Genomic DNA, 14,233 nt, shown 5'->3' on the forward strand with positions numbered 1-14,233 from the left:
TCTCGATAGATAAAAGGCCCAAGTTTTAAATAAGTTATATATAAAAAAAAATTAGAAAAAAAAAACCTAAATTTATTTTTATTACCCATTTAAACTGAACTCGAAAACTCCTAAATTTAATCAAATATTGTAAATCCCTTATTCAAATCGAATCCGGTCATGTTACTATTCTTATATCTATGGCATTCCTAATATTTCCATATTGCACCTGTCGTTGGTCCAACCAAGGACCTCCCATTTAAAGGACACAGTGCTTATTATTGCGCCAGGGAGGTCGAGAAAATAGCCTTACAGTAATTAGTAAACCTTATATTTATTTATTTTCTTACGACTAGCGTTACATGTTTTTTTTATAATAAATAAATGCGAGCGGCACAAGTTATGGAATAATACTCACCCAGTCGTGTTAGCCCATCCAATCCTCAGGTGTGGCATCATATGCGTGGTTTTTTCTATATGATCCATTGTCACTTCGAAGTACCACTTCTGATAAACCGCCGAACCTTCCACTCGGCCAACGAAAATGTTTGGGCGGACACTGTAAAATATTACTTACTCCAGTTTATTTAAAGCTATTTATAATATGCAAAATTATTAATTTTGTCATTTTAAATTCGAGCCCAAAATCATGAGCGTGAAATCGAATTAGAATAGAATAATTTTTTATTGTTTTAACTGTGTAAGTACATTTTTTTGACGACATGGGAATAGTTTTATAAGTTTCCCACTCTCTGGCGTGCAACTTACTAATGTAAATTATTTTTTTTATCATGTAGGTACATCTTATTTAATTGCCTGCTTTCCATTTTCTATGTATGATTCCAATAGTTTTTGTGCAGGTCCTCGAATACCATATTGGTCTTATTGTGAATTTGAACCCAACAAATTACAAACTCTTCTAGGGCCTCATTAATTAACATAGCAATATGTTGGAGTAGATAAGTGTTTTGTTAAACTCCAAATGTCAGTGCTGTGGAAGATCACTGCATAGCTGCGATTACGTTTACAGTAAATTGTCCCCACTGTGGTTGAAAAGAGTGTATAAGCCAAATCAGGGCACATGAAAGTAGCCTTTATATGTAAAAAAAGCAGAACCAGTCGCTGTTGCCGCAATAATAATAACTAATAGCTACGCCTGACGTTGTCACGTTTATTTGTAAGGCGTGTTATAAGGTTTAAAATTACCTGGATACATGGTCAACCAGTTGCGTTTGCAGCAACAGGTTCTTCCCCGGCAGTAGATAGTCACAGATGTTGTTCTGCGAAGACCTCACAGCCACTCCATTACCGACGCAGAGCGAGCACAACACGTCCAGAACTTTTGGATCTCTACCGTGCTTCTCCAGCAGTGATATGATGACTTTGATATGTTCATCCTGTAGATATAAAAATATTGAAATTGTAGTTGTTGCCCGTGACTTCGTTCACGTAGAAATTATAATGTGTTTGCCTTTTTTTCTCTGAATAACTGAAGAATGAACTAACACTAAAAAAGCATGTCGATCTCTTGTTATATAAAACATCAAAACTACGTAAACGCTATTACACGGTACATTTAACGGAGATCAAAAGTAAGTCAAACTTTCGCATTTATAATATAGATAGTTAACGGAATGAAAAACTATATAAAAGGTAAAAGTTCTGATATTTTGGTGAAACTGACTCCAGCCTCAAGGGTAGACTGCAATCTTAACTGGTGGTAAGTCACGATGCAGTGTAAGTTTGTTGTTTGCTAACCTATTGAAGGGTCTGGGAGTTATAGTTTATCTAGATCAGATCAGAGGAAATTCAGAAACTTAAATTCGCAAGTGTCTTATTGGTAAAAAAATGGTTGAAATCGGTCCTGGAGTTTTGCAGCCTATTAGCCATACCAAAAGAATAAAAAAAAATCTTGCTTCTTTATAAAATTAGTGCAGGTATGGACAACAAAATAACTTACTCTCATCATATTCAAAGCTTCCGGCGAGTCAATGAGGACGCAATGAAGTACGTCCAGCATACCGGTCCCCTCCCCCGAAGCTTGCGAGCCCAGCCTTGAGAACAACCAGTTAAGACGGTTCGAGTTGGCGAACTGCGCGCAGTTTGTGTGGTTGCCCTTAATTATTGCAGCTGGAAACAAAAATTTAAAATTTTAATTGATATTTGTAGCTACACTATCAAAGTGCGTGAATTGCGTTAACTTCGATTTGTGAGCGACATCTGGCACGGTTTCCCAGCAGTGCAACAAGTTCGCTCCTTCGATCGAACACGTAAACGTAGAAAACCTCACACTTGTAACGCAGATACTGGTTTTTAGCTGAGAACGATGGCATCTGGGGTAAAACTAAGATGTGAACATTTTTGTCTCTAGGAGATTTCCAATGTGAAGCGAGAAACATGTTTTCTTCACCTTTTGAGGTATAAGCAGGAGTTGCGCACTATGCTGATTTCGTAATAAAAATTGGTTTTTAAAAGTTGGTAACTATTACTGAAATTGTTGAGCAAAGGAGGCCAATAGACGACCTTAGTGTACCCCGATCTAGAACTAGCGGCTGACGCTGTCATCAGCTTCCTATGTGACGCGCGCCAGTCCCTAGTCTTCACCGCAGCTACTCATGTAAGGAAAGCATATTATGTTTGCTCGATATGAGTTTCCTCACAGATTTATAACCATGGTTATTCGCGTTAAATTGCAAAAAGGTGAGCGTACTTACCCAAAAGCTGGTACAAATAAACTGATATCATGTCCCAACTCTGCCCGGACTCGTCTCCCGCCAAGAACCCGGCGAGGAATCCTTGAGACGTGATCACGTTGATCTTATCTATGGCTTCCAGGATCAAATTCAGGATACCTTCCTCTTGGAACAGGTCTTGACGGTTTCGAAGTGCCCGGAACTTATTTTGCTTTTCTTCGTGTTCTGGAAAAAAAATGCATTTTGTTAGAATACGCAAAAACTATCGTTTGAATATTTGCGTGATTCTTAAAAATAGAAAAAGGAAATGGTTTAACGGAAACATTTCTTTTTGCCCAACATGATAACACAAATAGAAATAATGAGTTTTACTTTTATCTCAAAGAAGAAAAAGTTGCCAGTAAAAGATAGTACTTGAAGCTAGTACCTACTTGTAATATTGCTTAATAACTAGAATAGAATAGAAAAGAATAGAATTTGTTTATTTACCAGAACAACACAAACAGACTTACATACGGAGTAACTTAAAAATTTTGTACTTAATTATTAATAGCTTAAGTCTATGATGTGTCGTGCCAATAAAAAGGTTCTGACTCAGCTTAATGTTCCGGATACTAATGTACCCACAACGCTGGTATTCTGTCAGTACCTATTTAGTTGAGGGAAGTCCAGTTATGAAATCACATATAAAAACAATTAAAAAAAAATATATAAACTTTATAAAAGAAAGTAAACTTCATTATGGAAAGAAGATGAAAATTCATTTTTGTTTAAGTAGTAATGGAAAAGTATGTTAGTCAAATAATAATTTTTAGTTTTTAGTAGTTATTATTGTAAGATAGTGCCACATTAGATTTTTGAATGTTCAGTAGATAATAGCGATATAATTTTTTAAAGCAAAACTTTGATTTGGCATTTCTAAAAGGCGGTGGGATGTCGTTCCAGCATTTGGTGGCAAGATATTTAACTTACCCATATCTTCATCTGGTTGCGCGAAGTAATTGATAAGATCCTCTAAACACATCACCATTTCACCTAAATTTACTGAAGCGAAGAACATCGAATGACGTCGGTTCTCTTGTAATGTTTCAAGGCCGCTGGAAAATAGTTTTATTTTTTTTAATTATGTATCGAAATTTGAAATTTATCTTGGGATGTGTTAAACTAAGTAGCTTATAATTGTCTTTTTGGATTTAAAACTGACTTTTTAGATTTTGAAATGTTCACTTTAGTCTTTGTAGGTACAGGTATGCTAACAAAGACAAATATTTACATGAATGTACATCTTAATCCTAACTTATCTTATAAAGATCAATTCGTTTGTAAGCTTGAGATGCTTTTATGCCTTAACTTCTTAACCGACCAATATTTAATTTTAGTTTTACATATTGTAAGGACAAATAGTACATCTAGAAAAAAATAACTGTTTCCAAGAAAAAAAATAACTTTAAAAAAGTACAGTCTGAATTGGAGGAAATCTACCTTAATGCTAGTGAAGAAAAACCTATTAAAAATGATATGCGATCTTAATAAAACAAAATGACATGGTAATCCAAAACAGAGATAATATTATGGTAAATGAACAAGAGCCCTTTTCAAAGAATTATCGAAAAGGGTAATCGATCCTACCGGTGATCCTAGAGCGGGAAGTTACCTTGGCCAACGAATTAGTTCGGCCATCCAAAGGGGCAATGCTGCCAGCATCTTAGAAACTATGCCTCGCTGCGGTGGTTTCGAGGACGTTTTAGGTTTTATTCAATTTTAAATAGTTTATTTCAGGTTATATATTTATAAAACAATTATTTTAAAGAATAAATAAATACATATTTATTTATTAGAGATGTATGTTGTTTTTAATAAAATTTATTGTCTAGCTGTATGCTGTATGTAAAAAAAATGTCGGAATACTTACGTAATGAATTTGGTGAACAATGAAGAACATTTTCTAATAACTCTGGCTGTTCTAGATTCTTCTTCTTGTGACCTGGAGAAGTCGAGGCCGTCGTCCATTTTGCCTTCTTCGTGCAGTATAGCTTGCTTCTCTTCGACTTTACCGACGCCTTTCTTCTTTGTCTCGTAAGACTGTGAATAATGACAGAAAGTGTTTTATTACTGAGCACCAAAATGCTATGGATTTATCAGTAAACACTTAGACATTTTGGTGATTGCCGATTATAACAATTTCAGAGAATTTTAAGTGGGCCTGTGTTTCACTTATTGGTAGAATATTTTATCAATATATGTACTCAAAAACCTAAAACTTAATAAGAAATTAGACAATTTATTATTTATTAGTGATGTGATAATAGTATTTTCACTATATATATTATACGCTACAAATCATTATTTTTTTGAAGTTGGTACCTTAGAAGCTTAATGGCAACTTCCACTAGTAGTGAATTTTCACTTTAATTTATCTTCGATAAGAAAATTCTAGACAAGGATTTCTCATATTATCCATACCCTATTATGAATTTCATAACATGAGGTGAAGAACTTATGAATCAAGTTTTTGCTTAGAGTATAGAAAAGTTCATATGAAACATGATGAGCAATTTACCTTATAAGACAGCCACAATCCGGTTTCCGAATGTTGCACAATTACAGTAGAATCACCATATTTGATGATCGGAGCTCCTATGATTTCCAAATCTTTGTCTTCAAGGACTACCTTCTGATCATCTTTCTCCTGACGAAGGCAGAATGCACATGACGCTGTTGTTGCTTCTTCTCTGTAACATTATTATTAAATATATTTGTGCAATGAACATTACGCTTCATCATAATCATATCAACCCATTACCGGCCCACTACAGGGTATGGGTCTCCTCCCATAACGAGAAGGGTGTAGGCCGTAATCCACTACGCTGGCCAGGTGCGGATTGGTGGACTCCACAAGCCTTTGAGAACATTGTAGAGCACTCTCAGGCATGCAGATTTTCAAACAATGTTTTCCTTCACCGTTGAAGCAAGTGATATTTTAATTGCTTGAAACGCACAACTTAGAAAAATTAGAGGTGCGTGCTGGGATTCGAGCTGGGCTCTTCAAAAGTGAAGCAAAAGTCCTAGCCACTGAGCTAACAACGCTACCGCTACATTAAGCTTAACTTGATATAATTCGCGAGAACCAGGAACATCTGTACTGTGCAATGTGTAATGTTCTAAAATGTTTCCGCTCTACGTCAAATAGATCTTCCAAAAAGTACTCTGCACGCACGCTAACGCTCCGACACCGGATCATCTTCGGATGTTCTTTTTTATGTATGTTCGCTACAGCTCTGTCATAGACGGATTTGTAAAATTCTTCTTTTGTTTGAAAGGGTAGTTTATGCCAAAATGGTCCCACTCAAATTTCAGATAGATTCATATCTATGAAGAGTTTCAGAGACAGACAACGGAACTCTTTCAAAACTGACAGAAAACCAACCGCAATTGTTGCTATTTGACAAATACGTATTGATTAGGTAATCACACAAAAAACATCACGAGTGTACCACTCGAAATAGCTACGCAGAAGTATTCAGTATATCAAGGACACCCACATTTTCTATCCAAATTAGAAGTAACTGCAACTTTATTCGCGACTGGAAGCTAGTACATAGTATTTAAGCTTATTTTATACGAAAGTTTGTTTACTTTTTAGTTGGTGCTACATTTACTTCAGAAGCCGTTTTTTTTTTGTTAAAAAAATTTCTTACTTGTTTTACAAATTGCTAGAACATTTTGCGTGGATTAATAAATAATTCATTTCTTTCTTAAGACCTTAGGTATATTACCTGCTTATTAAATACAGCTCGTTCTGATCATTAACGCCGAGATATCGCCCCGTGGTGATGTGCCGTATCCTCATCGGATGGTACCAGTTGATGAAGCCTCCAGCCCATTTGGTGCGAGCCAGTTCCAAACGCCACAGCGATCGTGCCTGTGACATCACCGATCCTCCTTCATATACTACGATGCTGAGGATATAAAGATATATATGTTAATAGAAGTTATATTGCGACTACAATTTTTTTTCTTTAATATTATGTTTTTTAAAGATTTCATTGTTTCCAGTAAGAAGGAAATTGTGCCTTTGTAGTAAAAATGCAGCTGCCTCGTAGGTCTAGAGGTAAGCATGTTTAACTACAGATTGGGAGGCACTGAGTTCGATTCTCGGGGCACGGGATTAGACAACAAAAAATTTCCAATTCCGGGTTGGCAGGACCAAAAAGCCGTACTCGGAACTTCGTGATATGTAGACCAACCTCCAGACATTGCAGTACTGCAATCTCACCTGGTGACGCAGTCTAAAATCGTAGCAGGCTAAATGGCATTATATGGCATTATATGGCATTATATTATGGCATTATATTACGTTCATAATAACAGGTTATTGAGCTACACTAAATTGCTAGGCGTTACGTTTTTGTCAGTAGGGTGGTAACTAGCCACGGCCGAAGTCACCGGCCGGCGGAGATATATCTAAAATTGATAATCACTAAATTGCCAAAATGGTCACCAATAAATTTATATTACCTAACCTAACAATATTTATATGTACCTAATAATAGTTATCGAGTAGAGAAAAAAAGGTAAAGGAAAACTTACTTTTGTCCACCATCACTACTCCACGTGCTCGGTATAGTAAGGCACTCGTCGCCTCCGTGAAAGAACCGGAGCACGTCCCCACCGAACACGTATCCCACGTACTTCATACGGGATATACCCGTACCGTACGGCTGGACCGACCAATGAGTCACGTGGAAAGAAGCATTTACAATAGACACCTCATTTTCCTTCGTCGTGTGCTGAAAACAATACAATTATTGAGCAAGTAAAGCCTGAGTTGAGTAAGTATAGCTCGCGACACCAAATAGATAGTTACATAGATAAATTCTTTATTGCACACAATTAAGGGATAAAGATAATAAATATAGGAAACAATAAAAAAATAAAAATGCGCAATTCGTTTGTCCTTCCTTTACGCTCTAACTAAGCAACCAATCGAATTGATTTTTGGCACAGAGTTAGTTTTAAAGACGGAGGGTAACATAGGTTATTGATTCCTAATGAACATTTGTATTTTTACACCTACCTTCACGCCCTAACAAAGTAACCAAAGTAATTATTTACCGCGGATAACACGGGTACGATATCGTGTTATCTCTTTCGCACAATATACAATAATATTATTGCTCTAACTAGATTGCTCTTCTAATAATTTTAAATGGCAATGTGAGATGGTGATAACAAATAAAACACCCGGCTAAGTTTATTGTGGCCTTCTTCTTAAACCAGGATGCGTTTGGGACTCTCGTAGTCTCAGGTTAACCAATATGGTTACCGCCAACTTCTCACTGTAATGTACGCATTAAAAGTGCCATCTATGGGACTAATTGAATAAAGATATTTTTGACTTTGACTTTGACTACGGTTGACTAATTCAAACTTGGTTTCTTTATTGATATTTAAGCATCCCGTGGAAAAAAAATCAAAACATATTAAATTTACAGGAATCGTATAAATACAGGTTTATTATAAGTAGGTATCCCTATCCCTATCCCTACTAATATTATAAATGTCAATGTAAGTTTGGTTGTTACGCTTTCACGCAAAAACTGATCCCCATGAAACTTTGTACACATATTCCTGGAAGTGTTAGAAGTAATATAGGATACTTTTTATCCCGACATTAAGCTCGGTTCCTTTGGGAGACGGGATGAGGGTTTGACGATTTTACACCATAACTGCGACAAATTATAACCAATTTAAATACTTTATTATTTTTGTACTATAGAGGTTATAATATGTGTTTAATTTAGCCCAAACTGTGGTTGGAGATAGAGGACAGAACTCCTCAGCGGACAGAAGCAAACCTCTCATTTAAGGCTTAGCAGTACTGAATACTTGAAATTTTGTTAGATCTACAACTAAATTTAATGCCACACCAAAAAACAAAATCAAACGCAGACGAAGTCGCGGGCAACAGCTAGTAGATTATAAATGAGAATCTGTGCATTTTTTGGCCATACGGACGTGCAGAAAGTCACCACTTTATCTACTCATTTCGATGGTTGAACTCTCATATTATAATAAAAGTTTAAAGTCTGGAGGCCTGAAAGGTGAAAGAAATACGTGTAACTTACCAAGTATCTTTCTGTAGCGACGGACACTAGAATCAAATCGTCACCCACTCGCACTTTTTCACCCTCAGATCTGAAAGATTAAATAATTACGGGTGAGTTACAGTCTGTGCTTGCGTCGCCGATTACCCGGGAATGAATAATTTTTTTTTGTTGTTTATGTTTGTAGACGCGTGATGTTAAATACCAACAGTTTGATTTGTATTATACGATGCAAAATGTCGTTCCTATATCAGCTTGTATAGTCATAGGAATTCGAATCTTCTGGTCGGCAAAGATGTATACAGTAATCATCATCGTCATCACTTCAACCGATTGAAGTCCACTGCTGGACATAGGTCTTTTGTAGAGTTCCAAAATCCACGGTCCTGGGCCGCTTCTTTCCAGCGGCTCCCAGCGACTCGTTTGATGTCGTCTGTCCACCTCGTTGGGGGCCGACCAACACTGCGTTTACCTGTGCGGGGTCGCCATTCCAACACCTTGGAACCCCAACGTCCATCGGTTCTCCGAGCTATGTGCCCCGCCCATTTCCACTTCAGCTTTGCAACTCGCTGAGCTATGTCGGTAACTCCGGTTCTTCTACGGATCTCCTCATTTCTGATCACGTAGAGATACTCTCAACATTGCTCTTTCCATAGCCCGCTAGTGATTCTGAGCCATCTTATGAGGCCCATAGTATACAGTGTTAATTAATAAAATACTAGGAAATTTCGACCTTGTAGTACCTATTATTAAAACTAAAAACTTATGTTCTATGACTTTTTAGAATTCAGTATTAAAATTTCAGTTCCTACAAAAAAAATCATCATTAACCCTAGAATATAGGCCCACCACAGGGCACGCTCCACTACGCTAGCCTACTGCTGCGGATTGGTGGACTGCACACGCCTTTGAGAACATTATGGAGAACTCTGAGGGATACAGTTTTCCTCACGATGTTTTCCTTCACCACTTAAAAAGTTTGAGATGCGTGCTGGGATTCGAACTCTCCCCCCGAAAGTGAAGTCGAAGTCCTACCCACTGGGCTATCAACGCTCATAAAAAACAATAAATCATGAAAAACATTTCTGTTAACTGACATTATACTGTGAAACCAAATACATGTCCCTGTTGAAAAAACGCAGCACGCACGATACAGTCGGGGTTCGCAGCTGTTGCCGATGTTACATTATAGAGTAGTTACAAGTATATATTCAATATTTAATATTGAATATTTCACAAACTATTAAGTAAAAAAAAGTCGTAGAGCAGAACTTGTTAGTTTTAATGTAAATATTTGATAGAAGCAGGCGTTACCTGGCGAATATCCATGATATATAAAGAAAAAAAGCTCAATTTGCTACACTCCGCGAAAAGCAGGAGAAGCTGTCTGGTGTAATTTATAATTTCTTCTATTATATACTCCCTCCTGAGGATGCCCCGGTTTCGGAGCAAAACATGCGTCGAGGGTACATTGCCGAAGATCTGTTTAATGTGGAGTATAAGGATAGAAGAATATATAAGTACACCATACAGATTCTCCTGCTTTTCGCCGAGGGTAGTAAATTGAGCTTTTTTCATAATGAAAATGTAAACAAATAAAGTCTGAGGATTTTCTGTTTTTTTTTTATATAATGTATTGAGGTTCTGTAAAGTAGCAGTATAGAAATTGGACCGTTTCTTCATATGCTTCATAGGCAGCTATAAAATCGATGTTGTAAAACTTACAGTCTTTAGCAATGAGTCTAAAGCTAAAATAGTATTTATTCTCTGCAGTTACTAAGATGTTTTTTTTTCCTTGTCTCAAGATGTAAAAGGGGTCTAAAGGGGCCAACGCGCGTCACGACGTACGACCAACCAACGTGAAGGACAACGTCAGCTTTTCTTGACGCAAGTCTTCAGCATAGCTATTTATTGCTGCACTTTATTGGTATGCCAAAGTCTTAAGTGTTCAAAACAATAGGATATCGTAGTAGACTATGGCTAGGCAAAGTTTTTAATTACCTCTGTTTGCTAGCAGGATGTAGTGTCCACCAGCATGCCTCTCCTTGCGAATGCTCTTGCAGACCAACGTCAAAGGCCAGCTTGTCTTGAGACGAGGATGTTGATAAGCATGCCAGATACTACAAATAATCAAAAAGGTTATTTGGCTGTCTTTGTAGTTTGGTCTTGCCACAAACATCGCTAGAAAATATGTTTTTTTTTAAATAATTATATTGAAAGACGTTAGCAGGTTATTTATCAATAAAATTTATGACAAAGCTAAATTTGCTACCCCGCAAAAAGCAGGGGAATCTGTACGGTGTAATTTATGATTTCCCTAATCTCTCAACTCACAAAAACAGCTCTTCGGTAATGTACCCTCTACGCACGTTTCGAAACCGGAGCATCCTAAGGAGATGTTGACTTAAAAATCAATAATCAATAGTTGTAAGTAATTTTAAATTATTCGCGGAGTATTGCTAGTTAAGCTTAATTTTCATGAATATGACTAATAATCAGAGATAATTCAGAAATTATAAATTCCCAAATTTCCCCTGCCGGGGATCGAACTCGGGGCCTCCCACTTAAATCCACAGCGCTCACCACTACCCCAAGGAGGTTGTCGAAAAAGATCAATTTGCGCACTGCGGATATTTAGGAAGTGGCCATAAGTTTTATTTTAAATTATTGTTACACGAAACAAGGGAAATTTTACGTTTCACACTTCAATTGCGGATTACATAAATTATAATTATTGTACTTGCTTGCTTTGCTTTAAGTATTGCAAGTATGCCAGTGAAGACATACTCGTAATATGATTCCGAAACATGGGTACTAACAATAGGCACTATTCATAAGAAAGTTAAGACTCACTGTGCGAGCATTGGAGAGAAATTATTACGCTCGGATCATGACATAAATGAAGAGACCCCACAGTTACCAATCTAGCTGAACAAGTGTTTAAGTTAAAATGATACTAGTATAAGGTTGAGATACATTGTTTGCAGGACCGACGGACGTTGGGTCCCAAGATGCTAGACTTGTAACACTCATGGGCGCATACAGGTAGGTCGAAGGGGGTCCTATTCTTTTACACTTTACAAAGCAAGTACTAAATGAAGTTTTGATAAGCTTCATTGATAATATTCAGTGTAACTAATAAAAGGAAATCAATTTTCCACTTTGCCTTGTGATGGCAAAAGTTTCATTCAAAAATCTGATATGAGCTATTATAGGAAACAATTTTTTTTTTTAATATCCGGTTCTTTTTGCAATTTAATTTTACGTCTCCAGATGCACCTCCAAAAAATCCTGCCTAGTCATGGCAACTATGCACTAGTAAACTACCTAAAGATTTAAACCTAAAATTTTCAACGGGTTACGATTATATTAAGGAATTTGATTTGGATATTTCGACCCAGCTTCATGCAGCTGGGTCGAAATATCTACAATTTCCATGACATTATGGTGGTATGTACCCGTTGAACTATATTTAGTTAAAGTACCGTTGGTAGACTCCCCCACTGGAAGTACAGTGTCGCAGGGAGTGTCACAAATGGCTCAACACCATTGAATATGGGAAATCCGTTAAAAAGACCATGCCCAGCAATGGATCTCCTAAAATTTGTGTTAATAATGTTGATTGTAAGTACGAGTATATTACTGAAAAAACTTATTTAATCGACATTTGTAACTGACATAAGTATACCTACTAAGATCGACGGACGATAAGCCCGATTTTGTATGACTCTTTTATAAACTAATTAATTTTTGTAAGCCTACAAATCGTTATCCGCTCAAGGTCTTTAGTATGACCACTCATTATTACCGCTAAAAACCGTTTAGTGACATATGACATAAAAAATGGTTAACGTATAAAAAAAATCTTGTAACCCGGTTAATTTTAGAATGCCTCGTCCTACCTACATATTATTATAATTAACTTCCACTGAGGTAGAAAATTATTTCATAAATCACGAGTGCAATAATGTAAAGTTAAAAAACACGCGTGTTACGAGCAAGTGTGATGAAAGAAAATGAAACAATACATTAAAAACTTAAAATACATACCATATCACTGTTAAGATGCCGTAATAGAATAGCATTGCCGTATAGTAGTGTTCTATGTCCAGAACCTGTGCCTTTGCCCTGAAAAAAAAAGTTTTATATTATCTTGAAAATATATAACATTTATAAATAGTTCAGTTATTACAACAAAAGCCCTTTATTGGAATAAATATATTTCAAAAGTAAATAAATAAAGTGAGTATATTTCTTAAAGGTGTAGAGTAATTATATAATGCTATGTAGAATAGAAAAAAAAGTGAAAATATGATATACAAATATTATAATTATTAACAAGAATACATAAGTCAATTAAATAAAATGTAATATATACTTGCTTGTAACCGTTAGATAAGTTAAGATTATCTGTAAGAATAAAGTAGATAATAGAAATATTGTTACGTCAGGTATCATGCGATCTTAAAAAAATCGGTTCTGTTAAGAAATTAAATAGTAGCATGCATTTTTTTACACTACTCTATTTTGTTTTATTTGTGCCTCTTTTTAACAATAGCGTCTATTTCATTAGATAATTGAAAATTATTGTGTATATTAGTAAAGGATATCACCCAAATTATCTAAAAAAAATAACCAATATTATAAGAAAAAAATCTAAATTATATTTTTATAACGACCAAAGAAAAATTCTTACTTGATCCTCTAATATTATTTTACAATTTTACCGCATAGTAAATTTTTCGTCCTCTAAATAAATAAACGGAACACTCAGTTGTCTGTCTGTACTTTTGCAAAGATCTTTTTTTTTTACAAAGGGCTTTGAGCATCAAGTTGTAATGTTTACGGAATGTTAAGGTTAATAAACAAATCGAGACTTCATACGATTTCGTGAACTTCATTTCTCGGCGAGCTCTTAACTCAACCGAAGAATTAATATTTATATATTTTTTTAAATGTTGTTGCGCAGTTCAATCTCACACTTTGGAGATGAAGGTTTTTTTTATGCCACGCTTAAATGAACTGTCGTTAACCGTGTAAAGTTTTAATAACGAAACTATTTAGAAGTATTACTTGAATTTATCGAATAAACTACTACTACTCCTTAGAATATACGCCATCCAGTTAATGACCAATAAGAAAGGTGCCCAAGTGGCGCTTTTGCCTCTTTGTATGATAAAATTTGAATTAGTCCTATTGATTGTTAAAAAATAACTAGCCCAGGTTATTCCATGAATTGTAAAGTATTCTGTATCTCATTCTTATAAATATTTATATATATATATATATATATATTGAGTAACATGCGTATATTATCTCTGTATTGGGTTGTGACATACATTATAATGTTTTTGTTGAAATTTCTGTGTACGTATATACTTCTTAGTAAATAAATAAAAAATGAGTATTGATTAAGATATATAAATAAGAAATAGTTTATTTAACACAATTAAT

At 35.6% G+C, this 14,233-nt stretch overlaps 1 protein-coding gene across 22 annotated transcripts in view; it reads right to left on the reverse strand.

Annotated features, from left to right (window-relative positions):
* The window catches only part of LOC120634697 (ryanodine receptor), a 128,337-nt gene that overhangs the window by 83,856 nt on the left and 30,248 nt on the right, over positions 1 to 14,233 (reverse strand). For all 22 annotated transcript variants that reach the window (XM_039905471.1, XM_039905468.1, XM_039905448.1 and 19 more), the window contains 12 exons: positions 12,830 to 12,907; positions 10,781 to 10,899; positions 8,801 to 8,870; positions 7,263 to 7,462; positions 6,449 to 6,631; positions 5,233 to 5,404; positions 4,585 to 4,754; positions 3,645 to 3,769; positions 2,694 to 2,897; positions 1,940 to 2,109; positions 1,186 to 1,376; positions 398 to 538 (listed from right to left, as the gene is read on the reverse strand). In XM_039905471.1, the coding sequence (XP_039761405.1) occupies positions 398 to 538; positions 1,186 to 1,376; positions 1,940 to 2,109; positions 2,694 to 2,897; positions 3,645 to 3,769; positions 4,585 to 4,754; positions 5,233 to 5,404; positions 6,449 to 6,631; positions 7,263 to 7,462; positions 8,801 to 8,870; positions 10,781 to 10,899; positions 12,830 to 12,907 (1,823 nt within the window). The remainder of the gene's footprint in view (positions 1 to 397; positions 539 to 1,185; positions 1,377 to 1,939; positions 2,110 to 2,693; positions 2,898 to 3,644; positions 3,770 to 4,584; positions 4,755 to 5,232; positions 5,405 to 6,448; positions 6,632 to 7,262; positions 7,463 to 8,800; positions 8,871 to 10,780; positions 10,900 to 12,829; positions 12,908 to 14,233) is intronic.

Source organism: Pararge aegeria, chromosome 25, assembly GCF_905163445.1.
Source record: "Pararge aegeria chromosome 25, ilParAegt1.1, whole genome shotgun sequence".
In the NCBI taxonomy this organism is placed as follows: Eukaryota; Metazoa; Arthropoda; class Insecta; order Lepidoptera; family Nymphalidae; genus Pararge; species Pararge aegeria.